Source organism: Aquarana catesbeiana, linkage group LG12 (genome assembly GCF_042186555.1).
Source record: "Aquarana catesbeiana isolate 2022-GZ linkage group LG12, ASM4218655v1, whole genome shotgun sequence".
NCBI lineage: Eukaryota > Metazoa > Chordata > Amphibia > Anura > Ranidae > Aquarana > Aquarana catesbeiana.
The window spans coordinates 153356815-153374048 of NC_133335.1; the positions used below are offsets into that span (position 1 = coordinate 153356815).

A 17234-nucleotide genomic window follows, 5' to 3' on the forward strand; every position below is an offset into this window, starting at 1 on the left:
CATGTGCCATGGATCCACTCAGATGCTGCATTTGGGCTGCAATGTAGTACAGCCAAGGATTGGGCACTGCCAATCCTCCACTGTCCTTGGGCTGCTGCAACTGTTCTAATTTAATTCTGGGGGGGCCTGTGTTCCATAGTAGGCGTCTAAAGAGGGTGTTAACCACCCTGAATATTTTCAGGTGGATCACAACTGGGGAGTTGTGTAGAAAGTAGAATAGCTGTGGCATCAGTATCATTTTAATTAAGTTGGCCTTGCTTGCCAGAGAAAGTTTAAGATTATTCCATGTGTTAATTTTGTCCCGAAATCTGGATAGTAGTGGGTGTATTATTTAAGGGGCAATAGTCTGTAAGTTTAGGCAATATCTGAATTCCCAGGTATTTGAATGAAGTTACTACCTGGATCGGGCAGGAATCAGGCAGATCCACCGCCCGTTCCCCATCAAGCACCATCAAGGCTGACTTGGACCAGTTAATGGTCAGACCCGAGTAGTGCCCGAATTCAGATAGAACGGCTGTCACCTCTGCCAGAGTAGTAGTAGTGTTTCCCAGAAAAAGCATCATGTCGTCCGCGTACAACATAATCTTCTCATGAAGATCACCATACCTCAAGCCTGTGATCCCTGGACTGGCCCTCACTATTGCTGCCAGTGGCTCGATGTCGCTAGCAAAGAGCAGGGGAGACAGGGGACAGCCCTGCCTCGTACCCCTCCCCAGAGCAAATACGTGTGACATTCTGACGGACATCCTAATGGTCACCTGCGGGGAGGCAGAGAGTAATTTGACCCAGGCTATGAATCAGTCCCCGAACCCAAATTTGGACAGCACCGCCCATTGATAACACCAGCCAATGCTGTCAAACGCCTTTTTGTCGTTGAGGGACAAAAGGGCCCCGTTTCCCCCGTTGTTGGCCTGCAGCTGTATGTTCAGAAAAAGGCGCCTGAGATTAGTGGCTGTGGATTTTTGTGGCATAAAGCCTGCCTGGTCCGGATGTATTATAGAGGCTATGATCCCGTTTACCCGTAGTGCTAAGGCCTTAGCCAGGATTTTAACGTCACTTTGGAGAAGAGAGATAGGTCTATAGGAACCGGGGTCAACCGGATCCTTCCCAGGCTTGACTAACAAGATCACGTTTGCCCTGGCCATCGACATTCTTCTCCAGGCCGCGCTGTGCTTTGGGAGGCTGGGACTGTCCGGCGGCATCTTGGGGCTCCACGGCTGCGGCTTCTCCACGGTTCCCCTGGGTCATCATCTGCTCGGTTCCGGTATCCAGCAGTACGGCTCAGGGAGGCAGCGGGTAGCAATACCGGGCAAAATAGTGTGGCAGGATAAGGTAAGAAGCAGGATCACCAGCGGGAGCTCTGTGCAGCAGGTGCGCTCACATGCCTCGTCAGGCCATGCCCCACAGATACAAGTTCTTACACCCCAGCATCTTGGGGGGGGTGGGGTGGGGGGGGTGAAGAAGAGGGGCAGTGATGCCATGATTTCCACCAAAAATAAAAGACATTCTGTGAATGAGAGCAGTGCTGAGCAAATGACCCCCTGTGGTCTATATGCAGTGGGACAGAAAATCACAGCAATCACCATAGTAGCGGTGACTACTACAGAAATTTAGTTTTTAGTTTTACCAGAGGTGCCTTAGGTATGCGATAGGATGGGAAAAGGGTGGAAACAAAGAAACAAAAAATTGTGTACACCCAAAAGGCTACCTCCTCACATTTATTAATCCTATGCAAAAACAGTACATATAAAAAGAGTACAGACCATGTAACGAACACTTCCCCGTCCATTCCCTCCCCCCCACCTCCCTCCCAGAAAACCCTACAAACCCCACCAATTCCCTTACCCCCTAGACCTATGAACTGCCTCACCGGGATCTCCCCAAGGAGCTGAGAATGTGCGGCTATGGGAAAAGGGTGGGGTAAATGGGAGAGAAGCCATCATTTTTTTATAGCCCAGCCGCCAGAACCGGAAAGAGATCTGGCACCATCTTGCTCCACCCTGGAGTCCAGCGGTTGGGAAACACTCTCTCCTCAGGGGGCACACACAGCCCTTCAATCAGGGTGAAACCACCCCCGCACCCCCCAATCAGCCACTTGCCCCACCTATGACCTGGACTCCAGCAGACCCGTCGTCTCCTACAGCCCCCACAACCCCCTGGCCTGGGTGGAAGGTAAGAGGGGAGGTATACATCCACAGGAGCACTGGAAACACTTCCTGTGTCCAGGAAGCTTCTTGCCGGGGAGGACCCCCAGCAGTAGGGGCCCCCTAGAGTGGGAATAAATCCTGGCTGAACCCACAGCCCTCCCCGGCTATGGTGTCCAGCAGCCAGGGGGAAAATTCGCAACCGATTTCAGGTCCACAAAAAATAAAACATTTCGCTGCCAGGAAACAATCAAGAACTGAGGTGCAGGGGCCCTTTTAACCTCATGTGTTGATTGTGTTTCCCGTCAGGTGGACCAGTCATCTCTCAGGTGTGCCTTCCTGGAAAATGACTAGAGAAATTTTCCTTTTATACTCAGGTTTACTCTATGCCAAAGCCAATCATCAAAAGGCAGGGGCCAAAAATCACCCCTACAGCAGGAAGAGGTCCCTTTTTTCACTGGGCTCAAAAGTAAGCAAGAACTGCTTGCAAAATATAGGGGAGAGAGATAAACAGGAAAATCTGTCATGTTATGAATTTCAGACCCCACTTACATGAGCATTTACAGACATGTATCTTAGATCAACAGTCAGGGGTTACAGACAGGAGTGGGGGGGGGGGACCTTACCAATTGGGAAACGAATCACTTCATAGTAATCCGGGGCTTCAGACTTCTTCACTGGTTCCATAAACGGCCAAGCGCTTGGGTGTGACTGAAAAACAAAACAAAAAAAAAAACACCACAACCAGTTGTGCCCAATTCTACACCACAAAAGCGATGAATCAATCTCTGCTGTGTGTCAGAAAGAAATATATATAAATTCTGCCAGGGTATGTAAACTTATGAGCACAACTGTACATGTGCTACAAAAGGCTGTTTACATACCCTGGCAGAATTTATGATTTCTTGGCCATTTTTCAGGGAAAATGAAAGGTAATACAAAAACTTTTATTTGACGCACGGTTAGCGTTTGGCTGAAGCCATTTATTATCAATCAACTGTGTTTACTCTTTTTAAATAATAATGGCAACAGAAACTACCCAAGTGACCCTGATCAAAAGTTTACATATCTCAGTTCTTAATACCGTGTATTGCACCCTTTAACATCAATGACAGCTTGAAGTCTTTTGTGGTATTTGTGAATGAAGCTCTATCTTCTCAGATGTTAAAGCTACCCATTCCTCTTGGCAAAAACCCTCCAGTTCATGTAAACTGTCTTGCATGAACTGCACGTTTGAGATCTCCCCAGAGTGGCTTAATGATATTGAGATCAGGAGACTGAGATGGCCACTACAGAACCTTCACTTTATTCTGCTGTAGCCCATGACAGGTTAACTTGGCCGTGTGTTTTGGACCATTGTCATATTGGAATGTCCAAGTATGTCCCATACGCAGCTTCCTGGCTGATGACTGCAAAGGTTCCTCCAGTATTTTTTGATAACATATTGCATTCATCTTGCCAACAACTTTGACCCAATTTCCTGTGCCTTTGTAGCTCACACGTCCCCAAAACATCAGCGATCCACCTCCGTACCTTTAATCATAGGCCTTTTTGACTCCTCTCGAAAAGTAGCGTTTATGGTTGTGGCCAAAAAGCTAAATTATGGTCTCATCACTCCAAACGACTTTGTGCCAGAAGGTTTGAGGCTCGTCTCTGTGCTGTTTGGCGTACTGTAAGCGGGATACTTTGTGGCATTTGCGTAGTAATGGCTTTCTTCTGGTGACTTGACCATGCAGCCAACCTTTCTTCAAATGCCTCCTTATTGTGCATCTTCAAACCACACCACGTTTTCAGAGTGTCCTGTATTTCACCTGAAGTTATTTGTGGGTTTTTCTTTTCAAACCAAACAAATTAACTGGCAGTTGTGGCTAGAGCTGGGCGATTTTCTCCAAAAAAAAAATCTGCGATTTTTAAAAAACAAAATTTGATTCACGATTCAAATTTTTTTTTTTGGATGGACACCGCGCTGGTCCTGAGGAGCTGCGGGCAGGAGTTTTTAGGCGAGGCCGCGGCTTCGGCCTAGTCTGCGGCATCCGGCCTAGGCCGAAGGCGCAGCCTCACCTAGAAACTCCTGCCCACAGCTCCTCAGGACCGGCGCGGTGTCAGCGCTGGTCCTGGTGAAAAAAAAAAAAAAATCATAGATTTGACCTCTCAACTCAATTCAATTCGATTTTTTCCCCAGCACTAGTTGTGGCTAAAATTTTAGTTGGTCTACCTGACCGTGGTTTGGTTTCAACAGAACCCCTCATTTTCCACTTCTTGATTAGAGTTTGAACACTGCCGATTGGCATTCTCAATTCCTTGGATATCTTTTTATATCCCTTTCCTGTTTTATACAGTTCAAATACCTTTTCCCGCAGATCCTTGGACAATACTTTTGCTTTCCCCATGAATCAGAATTGTCAGTGCAGCACTGGATGAAAGATGCAAGAGTTCAGGAGTTCAGAAACACATTGACCTTTTAGACACACACACTAAATTACAAGCAAACAGATCACAGGTGAGGATGGTTACCTTTAATAGCCACTGAAACCCCTTTGTATCAACTTGTGTGTATGTTATCAGGTCAAAATCACCAGGGTATGTAAATATTTGATCAGGGTAATTTGGGTCGTTTCTGTTGCCATTATGATTTAAAAAGAGTAAGAACAGTTGATTGATAATAAATGGCTTCAGCCAAACACCAACCTTGAGTGAAAGAAAGGTTTGTGTTATTCATAGTCTCTGAAAAACACGGCCAAGAAATCAAATTCTGCCAGGGTAAGTAAACTTATGAGCACAACTGTATATACTGGAAATGGGTACAACAGGCTTTTTTTTGGCACCAACAATTTGTGTAGCGCTTTACACTAAGGCCCCTTTCACACTGGGGCGGTTTGCAAGGCACTACTGTGCTAAAAATAGCGCCTGCAAACCGACCTAAAAGTGCCGCTGCTTTGTCTCCAATGTGAAAGCCCCGAGGGCTTTCACACTGGAGCGGTGCGATAGCAGGACGGTAAAAAAAAGTCCTGCTAGCAGCATCTTTGGAGCGGTGAAGGAGCGGTGTGTATACCGCTCCTGCTCATTGAAATCAATGGGACACCGTGGCTAAACCGCTGGCAAAGCGCCTGTGCAGAGGCGCTTTGCAGTGGTTTTTAGCCCTTTCTCGGCCGCTAGCGGGTAACCCCCCCGCGCGCTAGCGGCCGAATACCGACAGTAAAGCGCCGCTAATAGCGGCGCTTTACTGCTGCCCCCGCCCCAGTGTGAAAGGGGCCTTAGAGCAACTTTAACACAGAGTGTCACCAAGACATGATAGATTAAACAATACAAAATATAAATAAATAAAAACCAGTAAAATGTGGTACTCAAACATTCTTTAGAAACTTGCTATATCGCATAAAATGGTATCCAGGAAGAGACCATCTCAACCCATACTGGTGGGTGGACATTGTATTATAATCACAATAGAGATTATTTATAACTCTGCTCAGCTAATTTTGAGATTTACCAGCCCAAGTACAGCCAGGTGATGACAACTAGTAGAGCAATGTAGCTTCCCTGGTCACCTCTCTGCCTCTTCAAAAATGTGTCAGCATCATCAGCTTTGCCCAATAAGCATGATGTTAACCCAGAAATAGTGAAGCTAAACCAGGAGACAGCACTTCAATCACCCTGACTCTACAGACATGGGTATATCACAGCAATAGCTGGCCGACATTATAAATTATTCAGCAGGTAAAATGGTAAACCTAAGGTCCCTTTCACAGGAGGCTGTCCGTTTTGACGGACTCCGTTAGTTCAGAGGGGATTGCTCTGTTGATCCCCTCTGAGCCGGCGGATGACAGGCCTGTCTCCACTCACTGTGCAGTGACGGAGCTGTCAGAGCTCCGCTCTCCTCTATGAATGGTCCAGTCCACCTGTGTGAAAGGGGCCTAATACATTTCACCTTTTTTAGCTGTTTGAAGTTTCTAGGAATGCTGCATCTCCACCTACAGGCCAGGGTATGCCAAGAAGGTGGAGTGGATGCAGTTCCTTTTCTTTAATTCCTCTCCATGTTTGACTGTTAGAAACATGGAAAACCTTAAAGTGGTTGTAAACCTCAGACATGAAATATGAACAAAGAATATCCCTCTATAGCAGGGGCATTGAATTAAAATTCATGGAGGTCTGATCATTAGATTAAATTTTCATCCAACAGAGGTCCGAGTCTCATGTTTGAGCTATGACCATTTCACCCCCTTACATTACAATTTCCCCTTTACATCAGTGTCATCAGACCTTCTCCGTTTATATCACAGCCCCCTCTTTTACATAGCAGAACCCCCTCTTTACATCAAAGAACCCCGTTTCCAATACTGCCCTCCATTTACATTACAGTGCCCCCCTTACAATACAGCATCTCCTTTACTTAAATGTAGGGCTGAAACAACTAATCGATGAAATTAATCGATTACTATTTTCATAATCGATTAATCGGCCAGTAACATAATGGGGTTAAAAAAAAAAAAAAAAAAAAAACTAAAATGAGCCCTTTATAGTACAAAAAGAGCAAATAATCTGTACTGTAAATAAATTAAATAAATTTAGTTGGTCTACCTGACCGTGGTTTGGTTTCAACAGAACCCCTCATTTTCCGCTTCTTGATTAGAGTTTGAACGCTGCTGATTGGCATTCTCAATTCCTTAGATATCTTTTTATATCCCTTTCCTGTTTTATACAGTTCAACTACCTTTTCCTGCAGATCCTTTGACAATTCGATTTGACCCCACTAACGATTAGAAAATTGAACGAACGTTCTTAAAATTAAATTTTTTGTCATTTGTCGGGAAGATATTGTTTGTTTTTTTAAATAAAAAAATAGATCTGAGTCTGATGATATTTACCAGATTCACCCTTTAAAAGTATATACAGTATATCTCCTCTAATAGTATATACAGTATATCTCTCTTCTAATAGTATCTCTCTCCTCTAATAGTACGTACAGAATATCTCTTCTGTCTGTTATTCTCAGAGTGGATTAGATATTTTGCTCCCTAACCATATAGTTGGTTATTTATATTTACCACTGCATAGAGATATTTAAGAATGAATTGGCTTTTTTTAAAACTTTACATATTAACTAAATTATACACCACACTTTTTTTTAAGATTATTAACCGATTAATCGAAACAATAATCGGCCAATGAATCGATTATGACAATAATCGTTAGTTGCAGCCCTACTTAAATGTTCTGTCCCCATTCACATCACAGCTCCCCCACCTTACATCTAAGGCCTTCCTTGCATCACAGTCCCCTTTACAGGCCCTCATTACTTGCATCTCAGTCCCCCTCATTATAGCCTAGTCCCCTTTACAGCCCACTTCCTTGCACCCCAGTCCCTTTTACAAACCCTTTTTTCTTGCCAATCTTGCCAATTTTCAAACCAATTTTTTTTGCCAGTCTCTCCCTTATTTGCACCAAAGTCCACTTTACACTCACCCCCTTCCTGGCACCTCAGTTCCCTTTACAGCCCCCCCCCCCCCCTTTGTATACTTGTGCCCTTAACAGCCCCCCTTCCTTCATTGTATCCAGTCCCCTTTATATGAATGCCCCCTCCCTTACATTATATTTCCCCCTGCCAATCACAACACTCCTCCAACCTTTTTGATCCTATCTTCTGCAGCAGGTAGAAGGCACAGCACATCCAGACAGAGAGCGGGACATGCTTTTCATGTTAACAGGCAGGTGATTGGTTTGCTAGGACTGCCCCGCATCCTAGCAATAAATCACTGCCTTGTTAAAGTGATTATTTTAAAAAAAGAGACTTTACAAACATGTTAAACATGCCACCTCTGTGCAGTTGGTTTTGCACAGAGCAGCCCGGATCCTCCTCTTCTCGGGTCCCTCTTTGCTGCTTCTTGGCCCCTCCCTCCTATCAAGCGACCCCCAGTCAGCAGCTTCCTATGGGGGCACTGGAGCAGAGACACAGCTCCATGTGTCCACTCAAACATGGAGCCCCGGACCCAGCCCCGCCTCTGCCGATTGGCTGACTGATTTGATTGACAGCTGTGGGAGTCAACGGCGTCGCTGCCGCGTCTCAGCCAAACAGGAGGAATGTATTGGACGGCTTAGACATTCGTGGACATGGCTGGAGAGAGATGGGGCTTGGGTAAGTAATTAGGGAGTGCTGGGTTGGCTGCTACACACAAAAGGTTTTTTTATCTTAATGCATATGCATTAAGATAAAAAACCTTCTACCTTTCCAACTTCAACTTGAAATGCATGTCCCGGCCTCTGGACATGCTGCACCTTCTGTCTATCTGCTATACTAAGATGAATGTTGTGGTAGCAGAGGAAGAAGGTGGTCACCTTGGAGAGGATACCCAAGCTGCTAAGTGGCGTAGCCATGGTCCACATAAAACTGTCATTCACACGTTTTCGGACCGCAGTCCACCATTTAGTGATGCCTGCTCAAAAGTGTGTACTTGTCAGTTAAGAGCAACAAGTGACATTTCTCTCTACTGCCTTGTTCCTCTGCTATCAGCAAGTTTTCCTGACACCAAGAGATAAAGGGTGATGGGGAGGAAGCTCCAGCCTCAGCTCTGTTCCTGTGTAAAGGGGGGGTTATGTTTCTTCCCTCCAATCAGCTCTCCTCACTGAGCTCTGCAGAGTGTGACGTCAGCTCTCATCCCCCTTTTTAATGAACACCCGTAAAATATGTAGATAAGAGAAAAGACTGCAGTTAAACAGCATATAAACAGGTACAAGTTTTGAATTTGTTTCATATCTGTGTATCACCTGAGGAAAGTCACTTTATTGGGTATATGTAAGAGTTTACAACCACTTTATGGGTTTCTTTTCAAAGAAAAAAAAAAGGCTTTCACATTTCAAGTTTAGCTCTAAATGCATCTTACTGAAGCTTTCATCTGAACTATACATAAAGCGGTTACCTTAATCTGTGCCAACAAGTTCTTCAGCATATTGTATAACTGGTCAGGATCCTTAATCTCCTTTCTGCAAAGGTTATAGAAATGATTATAACAAAGCATTACAATATATCTGCTGATGCAAGATTTCAAAAACTGTTTCTATGCCAGTTTTGCAAAGATGCCAAGGACCAAATCTCTCACCAGTCTTAACTGTTGGGACTCTGCACCTAAAGGCCATTCCTGCTCACTGCCCACTGACGATAAGAGGGGTCTTAGTCTTCCAGTTAGAATTTACACTGAATATGTATGGAAAAAACGCTATGGGGATTCTGTTGTATCATTAATATTAAGCTATGGGACAGAACAAGAAAAGGGAGGTCTCTTCAAAAGAGTCCCTGAGAAATAAACCATGAATTGCCTTAGAAAGCTCACTGAAAACTGTACTGCCGATGCTGAATGAGTCACAATCAATACAGTCAACCATTATGGAGGACAAAACAATATTAAAATGAAACGTCTTTAAAATTCAGTAACACTAGAGAAAGAGCTGGGTTATCAGTTATGTGCCTCAATTTTTTTATACTCCTGGTAAGAAAAATAATAGATATATAAAAAAAATATTGCAATGACACAAAGTTGGACCACAAAACAGCAGATAACAGAGGCTGTTCTTAAAAGAAAACAGTGACAGATGAGTGCAGGACAAGCAAACCAGCTTTGCAATTAGGCCTTATGCACACGGGGCATTAGAAAAAACGAGCTGCAAAGCCACTACCAACGCCAGGAAAAAGCAGCTGTAAAAACTTGCTTTTAGTAGTTTTTTGCTTTGGCTTTAATGCACGTTTAGTCGTGCTAGCTTTGAGCAGCGTTTCTTTGCCCCTATTCAAACTCAATGTTTCCCTATGAGAATCCATTGATTTGAATAGAAGTAGCATCACAAGTTGGATCATGATGATGCGGCTTGTGCGTCGAGGATCTTGAAGGGGAACCCTCGCCAAAATTAAAAAAAAAAACAAACAAAAAAAAAAACCCGGTAGGGCTTCCCGTCAGTCTGGTATGGATTTTAAGGGGACCCATGCCACCATGCCAAAAAATTGGAGTGGGGCCCCCCCAAAATCCCTACCAGACCCATCCAGAGCCCCCCCCCCGCTCCTGGACCATACCAGGCCACATGCCCTTAGTATGGGGGGGTGGGTGCTTTGGGGCAGGGGGGACCCTGCGCCCCCCCGCCCCAAAGCACCTTGACCTCATGTGGACAACAAGGGCCTCTTCCCGACAGCCCTGGCCTTTGGTTGTCGGGGTCTGCTGGGGGCTTAATCGGAATCTGGAAGACCCCTTTAATAAGGAGACCCCCAGATCCCGGCCCCCCACCCTATGTGAATGAGTATGGGGTACATTGAACAGCAACACTTTAAAAAAATGGTTAAAATTTGATAAAAGTGTGAATTGCGGTATAAATTGCACTCACATGACATGAGCGCCTAGTGTCAGCTCTATCTGCAGCCTCGAGAGGATTCGGGAAGATGCTGGCTCAGTCCTCTCTAAGTTGCAGACACAGCTAACACCCGACGCTCATGGCTAAACACAGGATCCACTGGCGGCTCCTCCCACCGATGCACCTAGCAAGCCGTCACCTACAGAGCACTGTGAGTGCAATTTATACTGCAATTCACACTGTTCTCTAATTTTAACCATTTATTAAAGTGAAGCTACACAAAGATCGGCTTGGCGCTTCTCTCCCATTCCTTTCCAGCCCTCTTTTCAGTTATCGGGTCCCCAGCCAGCACCTGAAGCAGCCTCGCCATTGCCATATTTTTTATTTCATCTTCTTAAAGATTGACATTTCTACATAATACCATCCATGGGCTTTATTAATTTACCATTTTGCAGTTCTTGGGTTTTAGCGTGGAGTTTCACATTAGTCTTGTGTGTGTTTTTTACTTTGGGGTACATTGTACCCCTTACCCATCCCCCCCCCCCCCCAAAAAAAAAATAAAAATAAAAGTACACAGGTTTTTGACAAAGTCATTTCTTAAAGCAGCTCTGGCTTCTCTTCTCCTTCCAATTTCTTCTCCCTCCGGCAATGTTTTCATCCTCCGGTTCTTCTCCCTCTGTTCTTACTCCGATGTTCTTCCGACGCTCTCTCCCGATGTAATGCTGGGTCCGCCGTGTGCAATTACTTATATAGCCATGGGGTGGGGCCACCCGATGACGTCCTCAAGCACATCGGAGGAAGAACAGAGGGCGAAGATGGCGGAGAAAAAAGGAACCATCGGCGGGAGGAAAAAAAAAAAAAAAAGAAAAGACCGCGGAGAGAAGAGATCCGACAGAGGGAGAAGAGAGCGGAGAGAAGAGAACCGTCGGGCGGAGGAAGAAGAATTTGGGAGGAGAAGAGTTGCTTTAATAAAAATTACTTTATCAAAAACCTTTGTACTGTTTTTATTTTTGACACTTTTTTTTGGATGAATGGCTAGGGGTACATGAATCCCATAGTCATTCACAGAGTGGGGGGGGGGGTCAGGATCTGGGGGCCCCATTGTCAATGGGGGCTTCCAGATTCCGATAAGCCGCCCGCAGACCCCGACAACCAACGGCCAGGGTTGACGGGAAGAGGCCCTTGTCCCTATAAACAAAGCACCCCCCCCCCCCCCCCATGCTGAGGGCATGTGGCTTGGTATGGGCCAGAAGGGGGGGGGGGGCGCACTCACTCGCCATTCCCCCCGTTTCCTGGCCTGCGTGTTTGGATAAGAGTTTGGTATGGATTTTGGGGGGACCCCACGCTTTTTTTTTTTTTTTCATTGTGGAAAGGGTTCTCCTTCAAGATCTTCAGCACACAAGCCGGATCATTATGACCCAACTTGTGGTGCGACTTCTATTCAGTATGCACAAAGGTGATAACCCCCTGAATTGGGATTTTAAACAGACCACCCACGCAGAAATATGTAAAAAGTATTCTTTAATGATATAGAGTAAAAAACATGTCAAATCCACATATGACAAAGATGCACAACGAGTGTCAGGGCCGATCCTGGCCGGGGTGCACCGCACCCCAGCGCTGGAATCTTTTTGCAGAAGAGGGGCGCCGAGCTAGAATCCCCGGCCGCCCCAGCCTTCAGAGCGTGCCGCCTCAGCGGAGGAAGAAATTGCGGGTCAGGCGGCTGCGGTGCCTTATGGCGCCAGCCGAAAGGCTAGGGGGCGGTGGCGCCTGTGAAGACATCCAGGAACGCTATGTCCCCAGCCTACAGTGCCGCCCTAGCAGCGGCAGTGAGGAGAGGAGAGTCGGGACAAGGAGCAGCCCGCCGGAAGTGCTGCATGATCGTTGGAACCGGCTGGGGCGGATGAGATGGAAGCCCTGCATGTGTATCTCCAGGCTTGCCGCGATATCCCCCCTCCTCCTGGTCGTTTAGGGATCTGTTGTGGAACAGACAGGCAGGCAGCAGCGCCGCTCTCCCAGAGTAAAGCATCACCGCCGCTGGCTCAGGTATAGTGGAAGCACAGGCAGCATGCTCAGTGCTGCAGCCTGCACCCAGTAACAAGAAATAAAAAAATTTCTGTCAAGTTTATAGTACTGTGTACAGAGGGGGAACTGATATATGTGCGAGTGTGTGAGAAGGGAACAGACGTGCAGGGGGGCACAGATATGTGTGTGTGTGTGTGTGTGTGTGTGTGTGGGGGGGGGAAACAGATGTGCGGGGGGGGGGGGTACAGATATGTGTGTGGGGTGGGGGGGGAACAGACATGCAGGGGGGTACAGATATGTGTGTGGGGGGTACACTGTGCCCATCAAACACAGCCACTGTTGTGCCCATCAAACGCAGCCACTGTGCCCATCAAACGCAGCCACTGCGCCCCACCCAAACGCAGCCACTGCGCCCCACCCAAACGCAGCCACTGCGCCCCACCCAAACGCAGCCACTGCGCCCCACCCAAACGCAGCCACTGCGCCCCACCCAAACGCAGCCACTGCGCCCCACCCAAACGCAGCCACTGCGCCCCACCCAAACGCAGCCACTGCGCCCCACCCAAACGCAGCCACTGCGCCCCACCCAAACGCAGCCACTGCGCCCCACCTAAAAGCAGCCACTGTGCCCCACCTAAAAGCAGCCACTGTGCCCCACCTAAAAGCAGCCACTGTGCCCCACCTAAAAGCAGCCACTGTGCCCCACCTAAAAGCAGCCACTGTGCCCCACCTAAAAGCAGCCACTGTGCCCCACCTAAAAGCAGCCACTGTGCCCCACCTAAAAGCAGCCACTGTGCCCCACCTAAAAGCAGCCACTGTGCCCCACCTAAAAGCAGCCACTGTGCCCCACCTAAAAGCAGTCACTGTGCCCATAAAACGCAGCCACTGTGCCCATAAAACGCAGCCACTGTGCCCATTAAAAGCAGCTAATGTGCCCATCAAACGTAGCCACTGTGCCCCGCCTAAAAGCAGACACTGTGCCCCACCTAAAAGCAGACACTGTGCCCATCAAACGCAGCCACTGTGTCCATCAAACGCAGCCACTGTGTCCATCAAACGCAGCCACTGTGCCCATTAAAAGCAGCTACTGTGCCCATCAAACGCAGCCAGTCTCTGACCATCTCCTGTACTATGTCTGCAGTCTCTGATCATCTGTTGTACTATGTCTGCAGTCTCTGACCATCTCTTGTATCATAACTGCAGCCTCTGACCATCTTCTGTAGCATGTTTGCAGTCCCTGACTATTTCTTGTATCATGTCTGCAGTTTCTGACCATCTTATGTATCATGTCTGCAATCTCTGATCATCTCCTGTACTATGTCTGAAGTCTCTCACCATCTCTTGTACTATGCCTGCAGTCTCTGACCATTTCTTGTATCATATCTGCAGCCTCTGACCATCTCTTGTATCATGTCTGCAGTCTAAGACCATCTTCTGTAGTATGTCTGCAGTCTCTGACCAGCTCTTGTATCATATGTCTGCAGTCTCTGATCATATCCTGTATTATGTCTGCAGTCTCTGACCATCTCTTGTATCATAACTGCAGCCTCTGACCATTTCTTGTATCATGTCTGCAGTCTCTGACCATTTCTTGTATCATGTCTGCAGTCTGACCATCCCCTGTAGTATGTTTGCAGTCTCTGACTATCTTGTTCTCTTTATTGTTAAGAGATCATGGGAGGATCCCAGGTTAACAAAGACTCCTTAGGGGAGCATATCTGTGTTTGAGTTGTTGCCATAGAAACATTTGCAAAGGGGAGGAGTTAGTAAGATGACCACGCCCCCTTGGGGGCGCCCAAAATATTTCTGCACCCAGGCGTCTGTGACCCTAGGATCGGCCCTGACGAGTGTTACATAGAAAATCAAATAATTACTGTACAAAAGATTGGCATACAATAAAATTGCCCAAATGCCCGACGCGTTTCCGGTATGAGATGTTCAAATACCTTCCTCAGGGGCCAAAGGTTCAAAACGTTTTTAACATTCAAATAAATTCCAGTGTGACGATTCCATGTCTAAGCAGGCAATGAGAACAGAGTAGTCCATGCTGGCACTACATAACTCGCAAACTGTAAGTATTATAAGTATTGGGCACATTCTCAAGGTGCATAGTATCTGCAATATCTATCCTAAGATATATGCCCAGGTGGGACAGTTGGACATTTATTCCTTGGCTATTTAGCTAACATTACCGTTTTCAGTAAACTGTTTGTCCCACCTACCTGGATGTGAACTACATGGGCATATATCTTTAGGATAGATATTGCAGATACTATGCACCTTGAGAATGTGCCCAATACTTATAATACTTACAGTTTGCGAGTTATGTAGTGCCAGCATGGACTATTCAGTCCTCATTGTCTGCTTAGACATGGAATCATCACACTGGAATTTATTTGAATGTTAAAAACGTTTTGAACCTTTGGACCCTGAGGAAGGTATTTGAACATCTCATACCGGAAACCCGTCGGGCATTTGGACAATTTTATTGTATGCCAATCTTGTGTACAGTAATTATTTGATTTTCTATGTAACACTCGTTGTGCACCTTTGTCATATGTGGATTTTACATGTTTTTTACTCTATATTATTAAAGAATACTTTTTACATATTTCTGAGTGGGTGGTCTGTTTAAAATCCCAATTCAGGGGGTTATCACCTTTATTCCTACTAACAGGGATGGGACCACCACGCTATGTGATATGATGGGAGCCTCCCTTTTTCTATTCAGTATGCAGTAAGTGGGCTTAAAGCGGAGTTCCGCCTAAAAAAAAAAAAAAAAAAAATTTAAAAGTCAGCAGCTACAAATACTGCAGGCTGCTGACTTTTAGACCGGGTTCACACCTATGCAAATTAAATGTGTTTCCCCACATCTAAGTCGCATAGCAGAAGAATGTGACTGGCTCCCTATGGAGTCGGTTCACATATCTCCATTGCGGCTGCGGAGCGCACTGCACAGAAACACTGTGCGTTTTTGGCTCTGTTTCAGGGCCGAATTCAGGCATAGAATCGGCCCACATTCGTGCCAGAAACAGGGAACAGGGACGCACATTGCTCCTACGCGATCCGCAGCCGGTTCTAGTGAACCCGGCCTTAAAGGACAAAAAGGACACTTGCCTGTCCAGGGTGTCCTCACCCAAAGCCGATCCGTCCCCTCGGCTCCAGGTGCAGCGCTGGCATTGCTAGTAAAAGGAATCAGGCTGATTCCCCCCTGCGCGTTCTGAGTGGTCCCTGCTGTCTTCTGGGACCTGTGTGTCTTCCAGAAGACAGCGGGGGGATGGAGGAGGAGGGGCCAGACACGGCGTAGATCGCCACGGATACTGCGGCGAACTTTCGCCGGAAGTGGGAGCATATGCCTGTCTAACCATCTTCTCCCCCCTGAAAGGTGCCAAATGTGACACCGGCTGGGGGGGAGGAATCTGGACAGCAGAATTCCATTTTTGGGTGGAACTCCGCTTTAAAGCACCGTATAGCCATATGGTGTGACCAAATCCCGATAATTTTTGAAAATATTCTGGTGTTTTAAAAAGCCTTGCAGGAGTCAAATGCCATTTTTGTATGTGTGCGCTGTAATAATTTTGTTCTGTTTGTACGGTCTTATGGCTGCACCATCTGTAATGCATTTTTAGGGTGTGCCCTACAAGTATTTGTTTTTCTATTCAAATCAATGGGTTCTCATTAGGGAAATATTGATATTGACATAAGAAAAAAAAATGCTTGATGAGGCTTAACGCGCTATGCTGCGTTTAGCAGCTTTTACCAGCGTCAGATATTTACAGCTCTAACGCTGGTCCTCAGAACACGCTGGCCGTAGGGTTTTTTTTTTTGAAGCTCAAAAATGCCGATGCCACTTACAGCTCTTAAAAGCCTGTGTGTGCACGAGCCCATATAATAACATGGAGAGGCGTTAAGCTACAAAAAAAAAAAACGGAACTTCTAGACCAGTGGTTCTCAACCTTTCTAGTGCTGTGACCCCTTGATAAAACTTCCCAAGTTGTTAGGACCCCTAACAGTAAAATAATTTTCGTTGGTCATTTCATTGCTGTAATTTTGTGACTGTTATGAATCGAAATATAAATATCTGATATGCAGGAAGTATTTTTATTCTTGCAAAATTTAAAATCTTAAAGCGTAGTGATTAATCACAAAAACAATCTAATATACAGCGCAAAATATTTAAAAAAAACATAAGTTACACATGAATAAAATGCCCCACCGAGACACAGGGTAAGTGCCAGCCAGATGGCGGGCACAGTGGGAGCATTGATATGGCACAGTGGCAGCATTTGATGGGCAGAGCGGCAGCATTTGATGGGCAGAGCGGCGGCAATTGATATACATGATGTAAGCCGTCTGTGTTAACTGGAAGTGACGTTTCATCGCCGCCATCTTGATAGACTCGTCCTCAGCAAGCAGACTTCGGTGGGTGTAAAAAGATGTCCGCTTGTCGACTTCTAAGTGTAGCCTTACTGAGGACGAGAGTACCAGGATGGCGGTGATGGAATGTCACTTCTGTGCAGACTCTCCTCTCCCAGAAGTGACATCTCGCTGGCCAAGACGGACAGATTCCGGTGTAACACAGTAACTTCAGGTCCGTCTCAGCCAGCATTCGCGACCCCCACGGCAAATCGGCAATCGACCCCCCATGGGGTCGCGACCCCCAGGTTGAGAACCGCTGTTCTAGACGGTGACCTTCAGATGTGCAAAGTTCACCCCCAAATATGGATTAAAAATACTTTA

The 17234-nt window shown here is 46.4% G+C and overlaps 1 protein-coding gene across 1 annotated transcript in view; it reads right to left on the bottom strand.

Moving 5' to 3' along the window:
* The window catches only part of KAT2A (lysine acetyltransferase 2A), a 152580-nt gene that overhangs the window by 11107 nt on the left and 124239 nt on the right, over positions 1–17234 (bottom strand). The window contains exons 16-17 of the mRNA XM_073606108.1: positions 9056–9119; positions 2771–2855 (exon numbers count right to left, since the gene is read on the bottom strand). Coding sequence (XP_073462209.1) covers positions 2771–2855; positions 9056–9119 — 149 coding nt within the window. The remainder of the gene's footprint in view (positions 1–2770; positions 2856–9055; positions 9120–17234) is intronic.